General features: G+C 41.9%; 1 protein-coding gene across 1 annotated transcript; it reads right to left on the reverse strand.

Annotated features, from left to right (window-relative positions):
- Positions 1-5,854: 5,854 nt before the first annotated feature.
- Positions 5,855-18,053, reverse strand: LOC104870021 (melanoma-associated antigen B3). The gene is made up of 3 exons (XM_010635415.1): positions 17,778-18,053; positions 15,945-16,034; positions 5,855-7,509 (listed from the first exon to the last, which is right to left on the reverse strand). Exon 3 carries the CDS (start codon positions 7,473-7,475, stop codon positions 5,952-5,954), a length of 1,524 nt encoding a protein of 507 aa, XP_010633717.1. The 5' UTR covers positions 7,476-7,509; positions 15,945-16,034; positions 17,778-18,053; the 3' UTR covers positions 5,855-5,951.
- Between the last annotated feature and the right edge of the window lie 308 nt (positions 18,054-18,361).

Below are 18,361 nucleotides of genomic sequence, written 5' to 3' on the forward strand. Positions count from 1 at the left end.
GATTATAACACAGCCAGGCTGAGCTATTGTCCTGTAAGAAGAGAAATGAGGCTATCGCAGTGCTCCACACACTTTCTCTGGCCAACTTTCATCATTTAGAAGTTTTTTCTGGGCTGTTCCATCTCGTCTTTGGACACCAGGTACTGCATCATCATCGTTGCCTTCCTAATTAGAAGGTTTTGCAACAGCTCTCAGTGGAGGGTGGGGCCTCAGAAAATTCACAAATTTCCTTCCCTTGGCCAACGAAACCTTCCCAGGTCCTGCCCATGAAACACCTGCAGGAAAAGTGGTGGGTGGGACATCTGAAGCTCCTCAAAATCGGCAACGACAAGTATGCTCTTGGGGAATCCAACAAAAGCCCCAGAGTAAAATAGGTGGGAATCTCATTTGCCTTCCACGAAATGTTGAGCAGGTTTGGGACTCTAGGTCTCGGGTCTGGCCTGGAAGAAGCTTTCTCGGGAGAACAGAACTTACTCCTCTGATTTGAAGAGTGGTGAATGTAGTCACGAAGAGCAGGCAGTAGACTGGGCACGGGTGCAGGTGATACTGGCCCCTGCGTGAGCACCTACAGGGGGAGATTCCTCTTTGCCTTTTAGGATGCGACCTCTGCAGGTTTCCTTGAGGACACTGCTCAGTAAAATCTTTGGGTTCCTGTTTTTGTTCACCCTGTTGTCTGGGCACCCAGTGGAGGAAGTTGTAGAGTATCTCGGGAACAGCCTGCCCACTCGGTGTACTACTTAATGGGTTGAGAGCACAGCTTGCTCTGGGGTTCACCCTGATCTGGAGTGGAGGAGCTGCTCTATTTGCCTTCAGGAATGTCCTGTGGAGCCTTGGCAGGGTCCAGACACTCTTGGTTGCTGCTTTAGGACTGACATTTTAATACTCTGTGCTACCGTGGCAAGTACAAGTCGCCCTTAGCCAAGTGGATCTGCCAGGGTACACACGGGGCTGATACCTCAGCACAGTCTCTGCATGTGTTCTTCCTTTCCTGGATCCTTACGCAATGTCCTCTTCTGGCCCCCATTCCGGGTTTTAATCTCTCCCTCCAACTGAGTCATAACTGAACCTCCAGACTGTTGATCTCATCTCTTCTAGATAGCATGGAAAATGTTACAGACATCCACAAAACAGTAATTGATGAGTTCATTTTTCAATAATATAAGATGTTTCCTCCTGAAAAGGCATCAAGAAGTGAATGAGAAGGTGCCCCTCGGAGCAGGAGAAATTATTTTCCATACCCATGTCTTGTACAGTGCTATGCAGGTAATATGCCGAAGAAGTGCTCAACGTTATGAAAGAAGCCAACTCAGTTAATCAGTTTGCAAAGAAATGAAGCACCCCTCACCAGAAGGTCTATAAATATGGTAAAGAAGCACCCGGGAAGTTGTGCAAATTTTTAAGTCGTAAAAGAACTTCAGCCTAGAACAACAATATGATAACCTTATACACCTCTTTGAATGGCCCAAACACCACATTTACAACACGAAGTGCCGTTTGTGGTTGCCGACCGTCTAGTGCACAGGAGGAGCTTTGTGATCTTTTTAAATGTGAAGAAATTTCAAATTAAAACTATGTGATACACTTACACACCTATTCGAAGGACCCAAGTCCAAAACGTTGACAGTGGAAGATGCTGATTGTGACATCAGACTTTCTAAGGTCCTTGAAGATGCCACTCGAAGGTGTGCTCTGGGAGAGTTCTCTACATTCAAGAGAGCAGAACCAGAGGGACTCTTCTTTTTAGCCCAGATGGTTGAGCACCCTTAAAAAACTGTATCTCACCTTGGATAGTGTGATCATTCCCATAAGCATGTAGCATAGCCTTCTACCTAATTCTGAGCATTAAGACTACGGTCACTGACAGTTTTTATGAGGAGGGAAAAATCTACGTAACTAACTCAGGTCCCAAGTGATCCAGGGGTATCTGGCTGCTGGGATAGAATAGTTTCCATAAGTTGCTGATTGGTAAAGTAGGATAACTATTAGAATACAGTTTGAAAGTTTATTATAAAACTATGCATACATTTATCATGTGATTCAGCAGTGACTTCCTGGGTATTTTATGCAATGGGGCTGAATACCTTGACCACACGGAAACCTGCACACACAAGTTTAGAGCACACAAGTTCACTCATAAATGCCCCAACGGAGCAGCCTCCAAAGTGTCCTGGAGTACAGGAGTCCGACAGTACACTGTGGTCCATCCAGACAGTGGAATAGTGGTTCGCAGTAACAGTACATGAGCTCTCCAAAGAAGAATGTGGTTGTGGGAAATGCAGGTGCATGCTATTCAGTAAAAGAGGCAATTTTAAAGTCTACACAGGAAATTGTCTCTATGACATGGCAGGGAAAGGCAAAACTATGGAACTTACCAGACAAACCACTGGTTGCCAGGGATTAGAGAGAAGTCAGAGATGAATAGTTGGGGTATAGAATACTTTCAAAGCAGTGAAATAAATTTGTGTGATTCTATAATGGTAAACATGTCACTGCGTATTTGTGAAAGCCCCCTAGTGTACCACGAAAAGAATGAACACAGACATAAACTGTACTCTTGGGTTATAAAGACGTGAAAATTCAGGTTCATCCATTGTACTCGATCTACCACGTTGGGGTGGGACATGGTTCTGAGGGAGGTTGGGTCTGTGTGGGAAACGATGCACACAGAACTCTCTGTATTTTCTGCTTATTTGCCCTGTGAAAGTAAAACATTTCCAATGGACATTCAAAAAAAAAAAAAGTTATGTATTCCTCAGATTTGCTCCTTGGCCTAGCATGTATGGGTCAAAGGGAAGGGGGAAAACTATAGGTTTTGACTCCATTCAGTTTCGGATTATCCCCCTGGTCCTCTCTTAAGCTTCTTTGAGTCCTGCCAGTGTCTGTGCTTGCCCTCTCTCTTGACTTGAGGATCTCACTTCCCGAACAGCCTACTCTTCCCTAGGAGACGATAGCAGAAAATGAAGGTGACGTGTTCTGGCCACCAGTGATCATGACCTCCCCTGAGTGACAACTGCAGCAAACAGGATGAAACCATCGGATGGAGATTTCCGCTGAGGCTCCTGACTCAGGATCCTACAACTGACTCATTACAGAGCGCAACTTTCTGCTCTCTGCAGATTTGGGGCCAGCAAAGGCAGACCAAGTCCCTCGCCTCTCTGATCCTCATGAGAACGATATGAGGGTGACCCTGAGAGTTACTGATGATCCCTCCATGCCTAACAACACGGATCTTTCTGCGGGGGCTGTCCCCAGAGAGGACTGATAGTCCTGCACTCCTTAGGGTGTTCACACTCTTCTGGTACACCTTAAGCATTGGCCCCTCTGTGGCTCTGAGTCTGCACAAGTCAGAACAAACTCTCCATCCTCCTGAGATCTCCAAAGTAGAAATGAGTTGGTGCTACATCTTCATCTTACTGTAAAATGTGAAATTTCTGCAGACGCCTGAAGAGAAAAGGAGGAGACCTTCAGGCTGACACTTTGCCTGGCAGGCCACTCCCCTATATGGAGGTGTCTTTTTCCCGGGTTGTGCTCCTTGGTTAAAGGCCAGGCTGGAAATTTCACTTTCTTAAAATACAGCTCATCAGTTTCTGTGTGGCAAATCTTACAGATTGTTCCCCGGAGTCACCTTCGGTGGTGATCGTATGACACAAGGCAGAGACCCACAAGACTGAGATGTTCTTCGTGGAAATGTCAGGGATCCGGACTTTCTAAGAGTCAGAAGTAGCCTCACCTACTTGTTTTTCCTTTCTCAAAGGACCGGCAGAAATTAAGCCCATGATCTTTTGAAATTATCGGGCTTTGTATGCATAGATAAATACCTTGTTACTAAACTTTTTTTTGCATTCTTTAATGCTGACCTTTCAATCACTTTCATACGTTTATTGTTCTGCTTATGGTTTATAATCCAGAAAACTGATCATAGAGTGTTGTTCTCTTTTTTATAAGGATATACCGTGTTATACAGTGCAAGTAAAGTGCTTTTCAGGAATTCCTGTATAGATCGAGATCGTATCTTAAATACTTCTAAACTACTCCCTCTACTTCATTCTGTCCCTTCCCAAACTCAACTCCCAATCTCCAAATCAGAGTCCTCCTTGTCATTACCTGGATTTTGTGGGGTAGTGTTAAGAAAGGTGAGTGAAGGGACAGAATATCAGCTTCAGGCTGGCGCATGGCACATCAAAGGCCTTACCCGAATGCATAATCACGGTCTTGTGCCAGGCCTATCACTTAGTGGCTGACTCCAATTGGGTCCATTACCATGCTGTATGAGGGGCAGGCTTTTCATCTCTGAAGTTAGTTTCATTAACTTGGGAAGAGGGATCACATGTGTTCAGTGTATATAAAATGCCTGAAATGTGTATGAAGCACTGATTCTAGTCACGATTTGACTTTGGAACCTGCTACAAATGGATCTAGTTTTGAATTCAGGACATTTCAGACATTATGGCACATTGGAGGACAAAAATGCCCTTATGTCGTCAAGTGCTGCTTAACAAGGAGAAGTTGGTAATTGTTCCCATTATGGCATAAGCCATTCCGCGTCAGAGGGAGGGAGATTTCCCCAGCAGATCCAAAACAGAGCTCATAATAGCTTGAGAACCTGCCGAGTTGGAGTATGCCTGTTATCCCAGCACTGGAGCACTTGGGGAGGTGGGATCACCATAAGTTAGAGGCCACCCTGTGCTGCACAGAGACGTGTTTGAAACAGAAAAAGCTTTTGAAGGACCCAAGCCTTCCTCCCCTCTCAGCTGCTGTTCAGTGTTAAGCCACTTCTGTTTTCATTCATTTCACAACCACAGATAATATATACTGTCACTCGCATGTGTCAGGGTGCCCTCAAGACAACTGAATGGCACACGTTCAGGATGCCCCAGGCCGGAGTAAAGTGGGCAGCACTGGGGCTTCGATCCATCCCGCACGCCTTGAAGCTCACTCCCTTCTTACCCCGAAACTCACTGCACATGACGTGGGTAGAGCACCTGCGTTTATGCACTGAGTCTGAGAGTGCTGGGACAGGGCACAGGACACTTCCCAGGTGGCTACTCTGGGTGTGAGGTCAGTATCTGCTAAAAGCCATTGTAAAGTCGAGGCTCAGAGTATCATTTCTCAGGCCCATCCACTTAGGCCTGGCCCCTGCTCCTGCCTGCACAGTCAAAAACCACACAGTTGACTTACCTCCCACTCAGGGACTCGCAGCGTCCTTGGACCCCGTCCTCCCCTTATCAGACAATTTACCCTGGATAACTCTCAGGTCAAACCAGCTTCCTCCTTTTTCTCTCCTCCTTTCAGTCTCCACATTGTGGACCAGTTTTTCTTACATGACACCTGCTTCAGGACTCAAGTGCAAGGTCAGTTACCACAACTCTACTGTGTATTTCTATCCACATAGCCTGGAATCTCCTGAGAGCAGGTGCTCCAGCGATGCTAGAGACTAGTTTGGTGAGTATAGGCATCTAATTCATTACAATTGAGCCCTCATTCTTTAATAAGACATACACAGAAACACAGTAATTTATTTTAGTAGTATAAATACAGAGGAAATATAAAAGAAAAATATCAACCATCTGAAACATTTTCTTATTAGTCTTTATTCCACTTACTTTTCTGCTGTTTTTTACATTCTAAAAGAAATGCTTATTCCAATTCTTGTAAGTTTTTACCAAGTAAGTAATCATGAACGGTTTCACCTTTTTTTTTCTTTACAAAACAAGAAAAGTTTTAAACTGAAGAACAAGTATGAGCAAAAACTTTCATAGGCTTCAATTATAATGTTAATTTTAGAAACATTTCTTATAATTTCTTAAATATAGCTCTATATAAATGAATACAGATAAATCTCCAAACTGCCCATGTGAAACAGGAACACAGAAGAATGTTCCACTGTGTTCCCTCTAGATGCGGCCACCCTTCACTGCCAGGAACACCGTGTACTTTCTTCAGTTACAAAGCTAAGAATCTTCTTCTTCGTCAACTTCAATAATGGTGGGAAGAATTTCTACCCCTGGAATAGAACATTTTTTCTTTGTGTCTTTACTGCTCTCACTGGGTATAATTATGGGATCAGCTTTCTCTTCTTCATCTTTTAAAGCCTCTTCATATTTGGACTGGAATGCAGTAGGTGTAATATCATTGATCTTGGCCCAAAACTCCAAGACTTTCATCTTGCTGGTCTCTGCATAGGCTCTGGGACCCCACAGGAATTCATACTGGGGAGGATCACTGTCAGGTATCTGGCGGTGCTCCAGATATTTCAGCTGGACTAGATCTCGTGTAATGAGCTTCCTGGGTTCCCCAAAAAGGAAATGTCTCTGTCCATCATATATTTTCATCTTATTCAGGAATTCCCAGATCTTTTCCTCAGGGGCAGAGTTGCCCTTCATGAAAATCACTCCAAGAAGGTTCATTAGGATACCAGTCTTGGGAAATCCCCTGCCACGACTCAGCATGCCATTGTAAGGGAGATTCATTTTACCAACAAGGGTATAAGAGTGTTTGGTGGCATCCACTTCCTTTAATTCCATGCCAAATACCACCTCTATGTTGAAAGAAGCCCTTTTCAGGAGCTCTGGAAAGTGTTTCTTAAACTTTTTATTGATAATCATCAACATGTCTTTTTTTCTAATTGTTTTTTTCATTTTGTACATTTCAATGATGTAGTTAACCAATGTACTTACTGTTTTGGATAAAGCTGGTTTCTTCTTTTTTCTTTTGGTTGTTTCATCTGATCTTGGGTTTGACTTGTTTGTTGCTGGAGCAGTAGAAACTGCTTCCTCTGGAGAACTCTGTGAGTGAGAATCAGAATCTGTGCCAGGGGTAACCACCAAAGGAGAAGCAGATGAAGACTGCAATATTTTCTTCTTGGTGGCAGGAGCCTGAGCTTCCTGGATGACCTGGGTCTTCCTTTGAACTCGTCCGTGTTTCTTAGGAGCCTGAGATTCCTGGAGGATCTGGGTCTTCCCTTGGCTTGGGCCGTGCTTCTTAGGAACCTGAGATTTCTGGAGTACCTTGGTCTTCCCTTGGACTGGCCTGTGTTTCTTAGGAGCCTGAGCTTCCTGGTGTACCTGGGTCTCACCTTGTCCTGGGCAGTGTTTCTTAGGAGCTGGGCCTTTCTGGAGGACCTGGATCTTGCCTTTGCCTGGGCAGTGTTTCTTAGTAGCTGGGCCTTCCTGGTGTACCTGGGTCTCACCTTGTCCTGGGCAGTGTTTCTTAGGAGCTGGGCCTTCCTGGAGGACCTGGGTCTTGCCTTTGCCTGGGCAGTGTTTCTTAGGAGCTGGCCCTTCCTGAAGGACCTGCGTCTTGCCTTGGCTTGGGCAGTGTTTCTTAGGTGCTGGAGATTCCTGGAGGACCTGGGTCTTGCCTTTGCCTTGGTATTGTTTCTTAGGAGCTGGGGCTTTCTGGAGGATCTGGGTCTCCCCTTGAACAGGGCAGTGCTTCTTAGGAGCAGGAAGCTTTCTCTTTTTCTTGGGAGGCATGATGGATGTGAAGAAGAGCAAGTGATGTAGGCACCTAGGGTAGAAAGACGGACAGAGCATAATGACCTCTAGCTCAAAACTGTCCCCTGGGCTTAGTAAAGATGCCTCTGGAACTTTTTATGTGATCAGTGCTACCACCGTAGGAAGTCACAGGGCAGTGATTTTCATCCACCTGTCCTTTGAAAACCCACTGGACATATAAAAGTGTGCCCTAGGCTACTACTAAACAACTCCTCCTGTGTGCACTGAAGTTGACAGTAGACATGGCAGGTCTTGTTCTTGGAGTTCCCTTTCATCACTGGGGTAGAAATTCTTCTCTGGTCACGTTGGAGTGCACAATATTCTGTGCTAACCGTACCTTGCCTGCCTCACATGTACTCCTGTATATTTGATTCCTCCAAGCAAAGTTCTCCTTTCCTGAAACAACTTAGAGGTTTTAAAAATTCACTGCAGTTTGTCACCCTTGCCAGGGTGCCCTCAGTGTGTGAGGTCTGTGGATGCTTCCTAGGCATGGAAAGATGACATCCAAAGTCCTAACTCATGGTTCTTCCTGTGTGGGCAGATATCACCTGCTAGAACAGCCCATGTGGATTTGATGGCCTTCACTGCATTAATAAATGCCATAAAAAACTATGGCATTCCCAGTGTGGCTTCCTGTGGGGTACACATGGTGGCCAGCTCTCTATCCTCTCTCCCCTTTCTGACAGAAGAGTAGTTCCATTGCTCCTTATTAAGAATGATCAGGAAGACTCTTCAATGGCCTGAGGTCCTCTTTTTGCATATTTGGAATGGACAATTTATTCAAGCATCCTATCACTGACTGTCTGAATGAAAGGGGGCAACACGGACTGACAAATTTTCATGGGATTTCTGGGGACCAGCGAAGTACAGATAGGTATGGGAACCCCTGTTTTGGAGGTGCATTCTGCTACCCTCAGAACAGGGCCCTATACAGAGAAGACAGCTCTGACATATCAGTGTCCTTGCTTGGAGCCTCACAGAAGGGTCCTTAGGAACATTGCTTTGTGTAATCACCTCCTTGGGGAATGATCATCTCTTTAGTACTCAGGGCCTTACACACGACTCCTATTAGGACACAAATGTCCCCTACCTGCTGAATATGAACTATTTTTTCTTGTCAAGGCCTCCTCCTCCCTGACATTTTGCAGAAAATACTCAGTTTGTAAGCTTTAGTTTTACTGAATAGAAAATGATATCCTCAGTACAAAATCGGGGAGCTAACCTGAAGACCCATCCTGGGAGTTCACCCTCAGCTAACAGTACCCTACAGCACAATGCAGTGCCTCACAGACTCAGGGCATCACTGTACTTGTGGAAGGTAGGGAGGGGACCACACCCATATAACCAATGTCCAAGATTTCCCTGGCTTAAAGGCAGAGGCTGGTTCCTATGGAACTGCCTTGTTTTCTAGTCAACACTCCCTAGGTCCTTACCAGTATGCTTAGAACTGCCAGATGTCTCTCCTTCTGCTGAGCATAGCCACCTCACCACCAAAGTAAACCTACTTACTTCCCTGTGGGAGAATTTTGACAAGACCCACATGGCACCACATGCATGCAACTTCAGGCCCGTACAGCTGAGCTGTGTCCTGTGTCCACTGCCTGTTTGGGACACAGAGTTTCATCAGCATACAGGATCACCATCAGACTCAGATTGTCCAAGATCCCTTGCTCCGTGACATAAACTCTATTCAAGTTACAGCCCTTTCCTCCCTGAAATTGTCCTCATGGCTACCACCATGTGAGTCACATTAAGCTGAAAGAGTGGAGAATATGGAGACTTTGTTGACATTTAAAAAAAAATTGTTATAGCAAGACATATTGCCATTCATCGCCCTATCAAATTATTTCATATTGTTTTGAACATACTTATCCTAACCCATTTGCCACTATCTGAAACAGTTCTTAAAATCTTGTTTCTTGTTATGAGATACAATAAAAAATGCAGTGAATACCATTGCTCACTGCCGTCCAGTGTGAAGGCAGAGGAGTTAACACATTCGGCCCTGTCAGTATACACCACATTCAATGGATTTGGGGACTTGAGGGGCTTACCACAATTCAAAATGACAAGGGAAATGTTCTGAATCTCTCAGGGCATCCGGTACCCACGACAGCACAACTAAAGGATGGTTTTTTTCACAACTGGGCAAGTGTGTTTAATGCCAAGAGCAGAGTTTGAGGGAGATCTATGGCAACATGTCCTTCATTATAAGAAATTTTAAATTATTATTTAAGCACACATTTTTTAGCACTGCTTGTGTATATATTGGGGCTGTCAAGTCTGGAACTCATAAGATCTATGGCTACTGTGTGGAAATTCAAACTGACAATATTTGTAGCTTCGAGTGTGAAATCTGCAGAGCTAAACAGGCAAGCTGGAAAATCAGGCTGGGTTCCAAAATTGCTGAATTCAGCTTGGATTACTTCTGCTCAAAACCTGAGGCTATCCTTTCTGCAACATGCAACTGATTGCATGAGGCTATTGTACCAATATGCTTTACTCAGGGTCTAGTGGTTTAATGGCAATTAAGTTTAATCACTCTGCAGACCAAGCTATCACTCTACAACAACAGATCTGACATTGGGTACCATAGTCTTAGGGTGACACAGACTTGGAAACCTGAAGCTGTCATTAAGTAGGACAAGAAATAGTGGAAGAAATGGTAGTAGGTTTTGGAAAAATCATGACTGTATGTTTTCACACTGAGTTGGAAGTAGTCCTTAAAGAACTGTGCTTGAAATGGCTTTAAAGTTTTACCTGTTCATCAAGATTTGAGACAATGTGTCCCAAATGTAGAATAACATAGTTTATCCTTATCACTGCAGGACTAGAAGAAGCTATTTGTCTGTAGTCTTAGAAAGCAAAGGTCAGGAACTTTAATATGGGAATTTTCAGAAAACAAATATGTCAGTGGGTGAAGGGAGAAGGATAAATCTGTTGAGGACATGGAGAAAAGAGTGTGCTCCATATATAAGAGAACCAGGACAAAGTAGTGTCTTCAAAACTTTGGCAGAGATCATGAAATGCTAGTCTATTGTAGCTCAGTATAGTACATGTTGGGTACATTGAATAATCCACATCTTGCAGCCCTTAGACCTAAACAGGAAGATATGATTAGATCTAGCTAATGAATTGGGAAGTGTGAGATGCTGGAGCACCTATCAACCTGAGTTCCATAGTGAACATGTGCAACAAATCTTTAAATCCCCTCCACCACTGGTACATACTGAACAGGTAATGTCACCCAGAAAATAAACCCTTTGTGTGTTAAGATAGTGATATTTGGGGATTAAATTAGCACCCTCGTGAAACACATAAATGTGTGACTAAGAACAGTGTGTGTGTGTGTGTGTGTGTGTGTGTGTGTGTGTGTGTGTGTATCCTCTGGCTTTGCACTCTCTGTTCCTATAAATCCACCAGAACATAGCCATGGAGGTTCCATCCTATTGATTTTATTGAATCAAAATCTCCTACATTTTTCCTCCCTAAGGGATTGCAGGGGTAAGGGGAAAAAATGAGAATCAAGACTTGTCATGTAGAGGTACAAGATCCCAACAACGAATGTAACTGTACTGTATCCCTAAAATGTACCAATAAACTCAATTAAAGCTGAAAAAAAAAGATCTCCAAATGTGATTAATCTTCATCATGAGAACCAAAAAGAACAAGTCAGTCAAAATATGCCATATGTAATGAGAAAGAGAGAGTCCATGACTCTATTTTTAAATTTCTACATTTTATTGGTGAAACAAAAGGTCATTTGACAACTCTTTGGAAATTACTTATTTTTAACATTCTATGGCTTTCATAACATCTGTAACTGGAATTTCCAAAAACTTTTGACATTTCTTTTGTTTAACACCTAAAAGCATGTTTAAGAATATGCCTTGATTTAGTATAATGGTTTTATGTGTTTCATTTTTTGTTTTTGGTCTGTTAGGCTGACTCTTAACCTGTGTTTATAATTAACTTGATAAAAACTTTAAAATATAAATAAATCTGATGCTAACAGAAATAAAAAATACATTTAATAATAATATTCTCCTCCTAGAGAAAATAAGCAAGAGCATATAAAAGCTAAGTTATGAAAGCCTGGTAACCACTGCTAGACCCTAATGGTTTTATTTCCTAATGTCTGCTGCCTATTTAATGGCCACAAATTCAGCAAATTAACAATCATTTACATTCGGTATCTGTACATTGGCTGTAGTGTCTCTGGATCACACTATGGACTGGCTCAATTCAGAGGACAACTTCAAACTTTTTCTAATGGTAGTGGCAAAAATTCAAGTTTACCTTAACGTAGAAGCATAATGCCAAGCTTTCAGTCACCATTGACGAAGTCAAGCAGTGATACTGAGCCCAAAGGTTATGAGAAGGGAAGTACAACCTGCTTATGCTATGACTATGAGAAGAACTACGATATAGACAAACATAAACAGTTTGGATTAATAATTCAGTCTGTTGTTGTGTATTTCAATTACTAAAGAATATCATCTATTCATTTATGTCTTGGTTTATGTTTACTTTTTATACATACAATCTATAATTTTTCTTGATATCACCACCTTATCCTAACAAATGGACCAATATCTACATTTGCATTGAGATTAAAGTGACATTTATCCTCCCTGGTCAAGCAGGAAGCAGGCTTTTCAAGGTGTCCGCTAATCATTTCTATTACCAATGGAATGACCTACGTAGCTCCACAGAGTGCTCCATAGATGTGCGTGTCAGCAGAAGGCTCCTTGTGCCTTGACTTTCTGCTAGGCTTCAGCTTTGGTTTATCATTTGCCAGCAGAAACCTCCTGAAATACTAAACATTTTTTTTTTTTTATCTCTTGCTAGTATCTTAGGCTAAATTTCCATTTGGAAAGTTGCCTGAAAAACTATTATAGATATTTTATAAAAGCTCTTAATACATAGTTACAAGCTCAATTTATCCTTTCATTTGGGCTAATGCATAGCTGTTTAAAAATCTTTTATATTTACATGAAATAAATGATACTCATTTCAATTTCATTTTGGTGAAGTTGGAACTTTTCAAATACTTTTGTCCATTAAGATTTCCTTCCTCCTTTCATTTGTTTTTCAGTCCCTCCTTCCTTTATAAATTCACACATACACAGTAAATTTTCCAACTCTTTGTTTTTTGTAATTTTCATGATTATTTGAATAGTCACATCATAAAGATTTAGAGCCAGAGGGGGATTCCTCTGTGCTGGTGAGGTTCATGGAGAAAGAATGAACTTCTCTAGTGTGTTAACATCCAATAGTACTAAATATGTCTTGATAACTATATATAACACTGCAAACTTTATTGTCTCAATGTTAATTGAGAAAAATTAGCCTATACTTTGAGGGACAAACAAGTTCAAGCCAGAAACTTCCAAGCAATGTATTATGTGAATTACACTTACAATCTTAAACTCTCTACTTGCCAAATTTTAAAAGGAGAAACATGTGAATAATTTTATTGTATTTCTTATTTATGAGATATTTTAGACATCTAACATTTCTATGAAATATCTAAAACAAGCAATATACTCTGGCCTTATAGTATATTTAGCATCAAAAAAGCTACACTTCAAGTGTTTAATATGCAATTTAGGAACCAAGATGGATTATATAAAGGTGCAAATTTCCAATGATGAATGACATTACATTTTAATGTACCACTAAAATTAATTAATTAATTAAAAAATGAATATAATAAACAACTCACTTGTAGCCTCAGTATTTGATATCTTAAAGTCTGGAACACATTCTGAACATTTGAATGCATCTCAGACAAAAGACAATGGTTGAATTGATATTTTGTACTTTTACAAAGTATATAGTTTCTAGACTCAAAGAAAGGGCACATAGGTGTACTGAATATAAATTTGTGGAATGAACAATCCTCATTTGGAAATTAATTAGGATAAACAACTAGATAACATATATTTCTTTTCATACCACATCATGAGGTATATGAGTACCTTAGCATTTAAAAAAAACTATTTAAAAGGAACACCAAATTTTTTCTATAAATATTATACAAATTGTGTTCCATCCTCCATGTTTGAATAACTTGATAAACTTGTCAGAAATCTCAGGAAAATAAAGGACATACACCATTAAAACGTAAAAAGACATAATTTCCCAATTGCAGTATAAAAACTTGTTCCCATAGTACATTTGTATGTATGACTTCACTGCACAAAAAAGTTTGGTAGGAACCTGAAGTGAGATAGTACGTTTATATTATTTACTATTATCTCAAGGGCTTGACCAGCTGTTCTAGAAGATAAAATGTGTAGAGTGGCAAAATTAAAATACTAGACCTAATTGCTTCCTTCTATCTCTCAAAGAGGATAAACAGTTCACAAGCTGAGGAATGCACTGATAGGTGAATTTATTTAGGCAGGAAGTAATTATGGTGAGTTGTTGAGCTTAGATTTGGCAAGTTTCTTCCATATCTACACCCAAGGAGCCTTAAATTGCTAAGTAAATGACTGTTTCATATCCAGTTTGCACTGTAGTGAGGTTAGTCTTCCTACTATTTCCCATCTGTTGTATGGATTCCGTGGAGACATGCTGAAAATGGGAAAACCAGGAAGAAAACATTGCATGGGGTGAGACAACAAGGGCCTGAACCACCGGCATAGGAATAAAAATGAGCTTACAAATAATACTTTTCAAGAGTGGGTTAATCTTTACAATATTGTTATGTATTTTCTTTCCTTTCTGTGACAAAAACATAAACTAAATTTTACAAAGTTATAAAGTTCAAAAACGTACTTTATCTCAAAGTCTTACTCTAGAACTTCTTCCAGTTCAGTTGCAATAACAGGGTCAAGGACTCATGTAACAGTAGAAAGCACAACAATAATAATAACAGATCAAGTACACAAAAGCAAATGTTTAAGGCATTGGGGGTACTGGAAAGAATGACAATGATCACTGGAATGAGGGGAAAATTAAGATAGATCTGTGTTTATCCCAAATTGAATGAGAACTATATACTCCTATCTCCAAGATGTCAAAAGAGCCCTGAAGCACAAGAAATGTAATGAAAACTATAAGACACCTTGAAATCAAATTGCGCAGTGCCCATGAGAAAATCTTCATCAAGTGTGGATGAAAGAAAGTTCAGAGAAACAAAGTTGAAAATGATAGTAGATTCCCCATTAAAAGGCAATACAAGATAGAAGATGATATTAATACCTATAAATTACTGAAAGAGATAAAAGCTTAATACAGAATTCAGTATCCAGTGAATATATCTCCAAAAAAAAGATGATTTAGAGATTTTTTAAAACAGAAAATCTGAAAGGATACATCTGCAACAGCGATTTACCATAGCAAATGTTTTAGAAGATGTGAGAAACTTTGGATGCTGGGGCAGGAGGACTGTCACTTCAAGGTCAGCCTGGTGAGCCTAACAAGGATTTTCCTAATTAAAAAAAAATTAAAACACAAGAGGTATGTAGCTTCTTGGGTTCAATCCCCACTAGTATAAAAATATTAAGAAACTTATCTTGAGGTAAAATACTTGAAAATAGCTCCCAAAATAAGGAGGCGGGTAGAAATGGAAAGAAACTCCATGTCTATTATGTCAGACTCCGTGTTCCAATAGGTTTGGCCAGATTGCTCTTGTTACCTGAAGATGTGCTCATCAGGTGAGCTCACACATACCAGGCCTTGAAAACAAAACCTTAACATAAACAAAGGGTTACACTAAGGAGCATCATGAATACCAGACACAAGTTATTTTTGTCCATTTTTTGAAGCCAAAACTCACAGCAGAACATCTCAAATGTGACATATTAAAGGGAAAGGCGTTGCAAAACTCTAGTTGATCTGGATGCAATCAAGATGTGAATGAGTATGTTTGAGGATAGTATAACATGTTGGGGAAAAGACAAAAGATGAAAGCAGAGCCAGGTAGGCTGCTTAAAACAGGTTGAAGAACTGCATATCTCATTATGAAATAAGATTTTCAGAAGAAGGGGAAAGAAGAAACAAAAAATTCACCAAGATCTCACATGCAAAAGAGTTATTACCTAGGAGGTGTTGCAGAGATCTCCATCCCTCAAGAGAATTTGAAACAGGGTGAGGAAGGGTAGAGAGGCATGGATTGGGGTCAACTAAAAGAAAAAAATCTTGTGACAAGACTAATGAAGATGGTGAGTTAAACATAGTGGAGCCACCCCTGTGCTGAAAATAGAGACCAGATGTAGAAGTAGGCAAGTATCATCATTATATGTATGTCCAGGTGGGACTGTGATGAGAGCAGAGGGAAAGGACTGCAATAGTTCAGATGGCAAGACTCACTGTGGCTGTGGGCATTGGGCCACATCACTACAGTGCTGGAAGACCTGCCATGAAGTGGTGTGAACATCTTTGAGAGCCTGGGTCTCTTCTGGGGCCCCTGGGGCTTCTCACAAGCCCAGACCTTACCCTTTTGTCCACAGAGTAGAGAAGCTATCTATGGTCAGAAACAGCCAGCAGGAATGTGGGTACGACGGCAGGAGATGAGGTTACCTGGAGCTGAGACAAAGACATACTGTGAGCACCTTCAGAAGGAACAGACGGCTGTGACTAAACATGGCTCCCCCACTGGTTTCCATGAGGGCACTGCACAAGAATAAACAGGTATCTGTTCTCAGGGTCATTCTGTACTACCAGCTTCTCTGGATAATCCTATTAAACACATAGGGTGAGTCTTAGTCTGAGCATTTTCATTCCCACCTGGGTCTCCCTGGGACAACTGAACATACTAGCAGTCTGGCAGTGAGACTTTCTGCCTTCTGTTGTTTGATTTTTGTCTGCGATGTTCAGATAATCACAGCCACTCCTTGCAGGACCTGGGCTACTCCCTGGTGCTACTCTGAAATTGACAACCCAGAGCTACTTGGTACCTCAGAAGAAATTTAAAGGAATCTTCAGTCTGCTGCCTTGACTAATGAAACACAGTGCTGAGGATTCTGTGTGCATTCTTTCTGGGGCTCAGTCCTCCGGAAGCCCTATAATCTGGCTCCATATAAGGTGTATCACCAAATCTCCTTCTGTTCTGTGGAGGCTACACTGTGACCCTAAAATGCTTATCTCCTTTTAGAAGCAAAAAATGCAGAGAGGTTGAGAAAGAAGGATTGCAAGTTCCAGAAAAAGGGAGCCATTAAGGAATTTACGGACACACAGTCTCAAAATGAAAAACAGCAACAACAAAAAATAAGCCTGGGCTCTGGCGTCAATTCTCAAACATTGAAGTAACAAAACAGTACAAATGCACACACATAGGAGAGAGACAGAGAGGGAGAGAGGAAGAGAGGGAAAGTTAGAGGAAGGGAGGGAGGGAGAGAGGGGGTGGAGGAGAAGGCGAAGCTGACAGCCTTCCCTGTGCTTTCTAGGGCCAAAAGTGTCCTGGGCATGGTGACTGCCTCAGCGTGCCAGCGTGACCACGCCTCACAACAGTGGTGTTGTTCAAATATGCTCTCCTTCAAATATGTTCTCCTCATCACTAAGTGTCTTGCTGTGTCCTGGGTACTCGCGTTTAATTAGGCCTGGTCTAGTACAGGACAGGGACGTTCTCTTCCTGAGCCCAGCCTAGGTGGTAAAGAGATCATCTGAGTCTCTACCATGATCCTCCTATTATTAACAAAGGACGGGGGACTCAGGTATAGACCTGAATTCCTTTGGACAACTGCAATTTCTAGTTCAGTCTGACCAACTTAGAGACGCAGGGAGACCTTGTGTTAAAATACACAATAAATGTGCTGAGACTGGCATCCATGGCAGCCTCCTGTATTCAATCCCCAGTATAGTGGAAAAAAGCCAATAGGAAATTGTAAAAATGAGAAGGCCCATTTCTCTGGCACTTGGAGAATCAGGGCTGTTTCCAAAAGCAAAGCTCTCTTGCTGGAGTGTTTCTAGGATAATCTCCATGTCATAACTTTATGCAGGCAAGAGGGGCTGCTTGGTGGGCAGAAATCACCACCCCACAGTCTTTTCTTTCTGCAACAAGTGGGTTTAAACATAGTTTTGGAACTGAGCTTCATCCACAGCACTTTTTATTTTGTATTTCGAAACAGAGCCCTTCTGAATCCGTAAGTTTCCCGGCCTGACTTCGAAGCAGTCACCCTCCTGCCTCTGTCTCTGATTTCCAGGGATTAACGGATTAGACGTGAGCTACGCCAAACCCAGCCTGCAGCCTCTCTGATGATGAAAGGAAGCATATCTTTAGTTTGCATTTAAGAACCCTAATTTGACCCCCCACCAACCCTAGGAATTCACCTTGAGCTGCAGAAAGCTGGATGCCAAGCTGTTCACGAAGCTGTCCAACGGTTGCCAAAGGAAAAGAGGAAGGTCTACATCCGGCCACACATGCACAGGGTCTCCAGTTCTACCATCAGGGACGAGTCCTTAAAGGAACCGCACTGTTTTCGAGTGATGAAGTACTCCGTAGATCCTCGCCTTGATATCCAGCAAAGTCTGGAATTCCTTCCGTTTCACTCCTGAGTCACACAGCTTCCAATCTAACCACACATTTCCCTCAGTCACTGAGGAAGAAATCCCTGCATACCTACAGGCTCCTCCTCCCAGAACATCGCAAGACACAGAGCAGGATGAGGACTCTGAGTCTGGTTGTTTGGGCATAGGTCGTCTCAGTAGTAGGCAGAGTCTTCACATTGACTCTGGTTTTACCCAAAGCCCCCCTGTTAATTAAGACCTGCTGATCACAGCTTTGTACTCTGCCTTCTGAAACCTCCACGGGGAAGTAGACCCTGTAGCTTGATACCCTTCCTGGAGCCTCAATATGGTCTTTCCTCTGAGGATCTTTCTGTTAGCAGATTTCATTTCATAATACCTAAATTCCA

Source organism: Fukomys damarensis, unplaced genomic scaffold (assembly GCF_012274545.1).
Source record: "Fukomys damarensis isolate Sample0158 unplaced genomic scaffold, DMR_v1.0_HiC HiC_scaffold_39, whole genome shotgun sequence".
Taxonomy (NCBI): Eukaryota; Metazoa; Chordata; class Mammalia; order Rodentia; family Bathyergidae; genus Fukomys; species Fukomys damarensis.

Excerpts from the sequence above, each read along its gene's own strand:
- LOC104870021 (XM_010635415.1), bottom strand. The coding sequence starts at position 7,475 with ATGCCTCCCAAGAAAAAGAGAAAGCTTCCTGCTCCTAAGAAGCACTGC.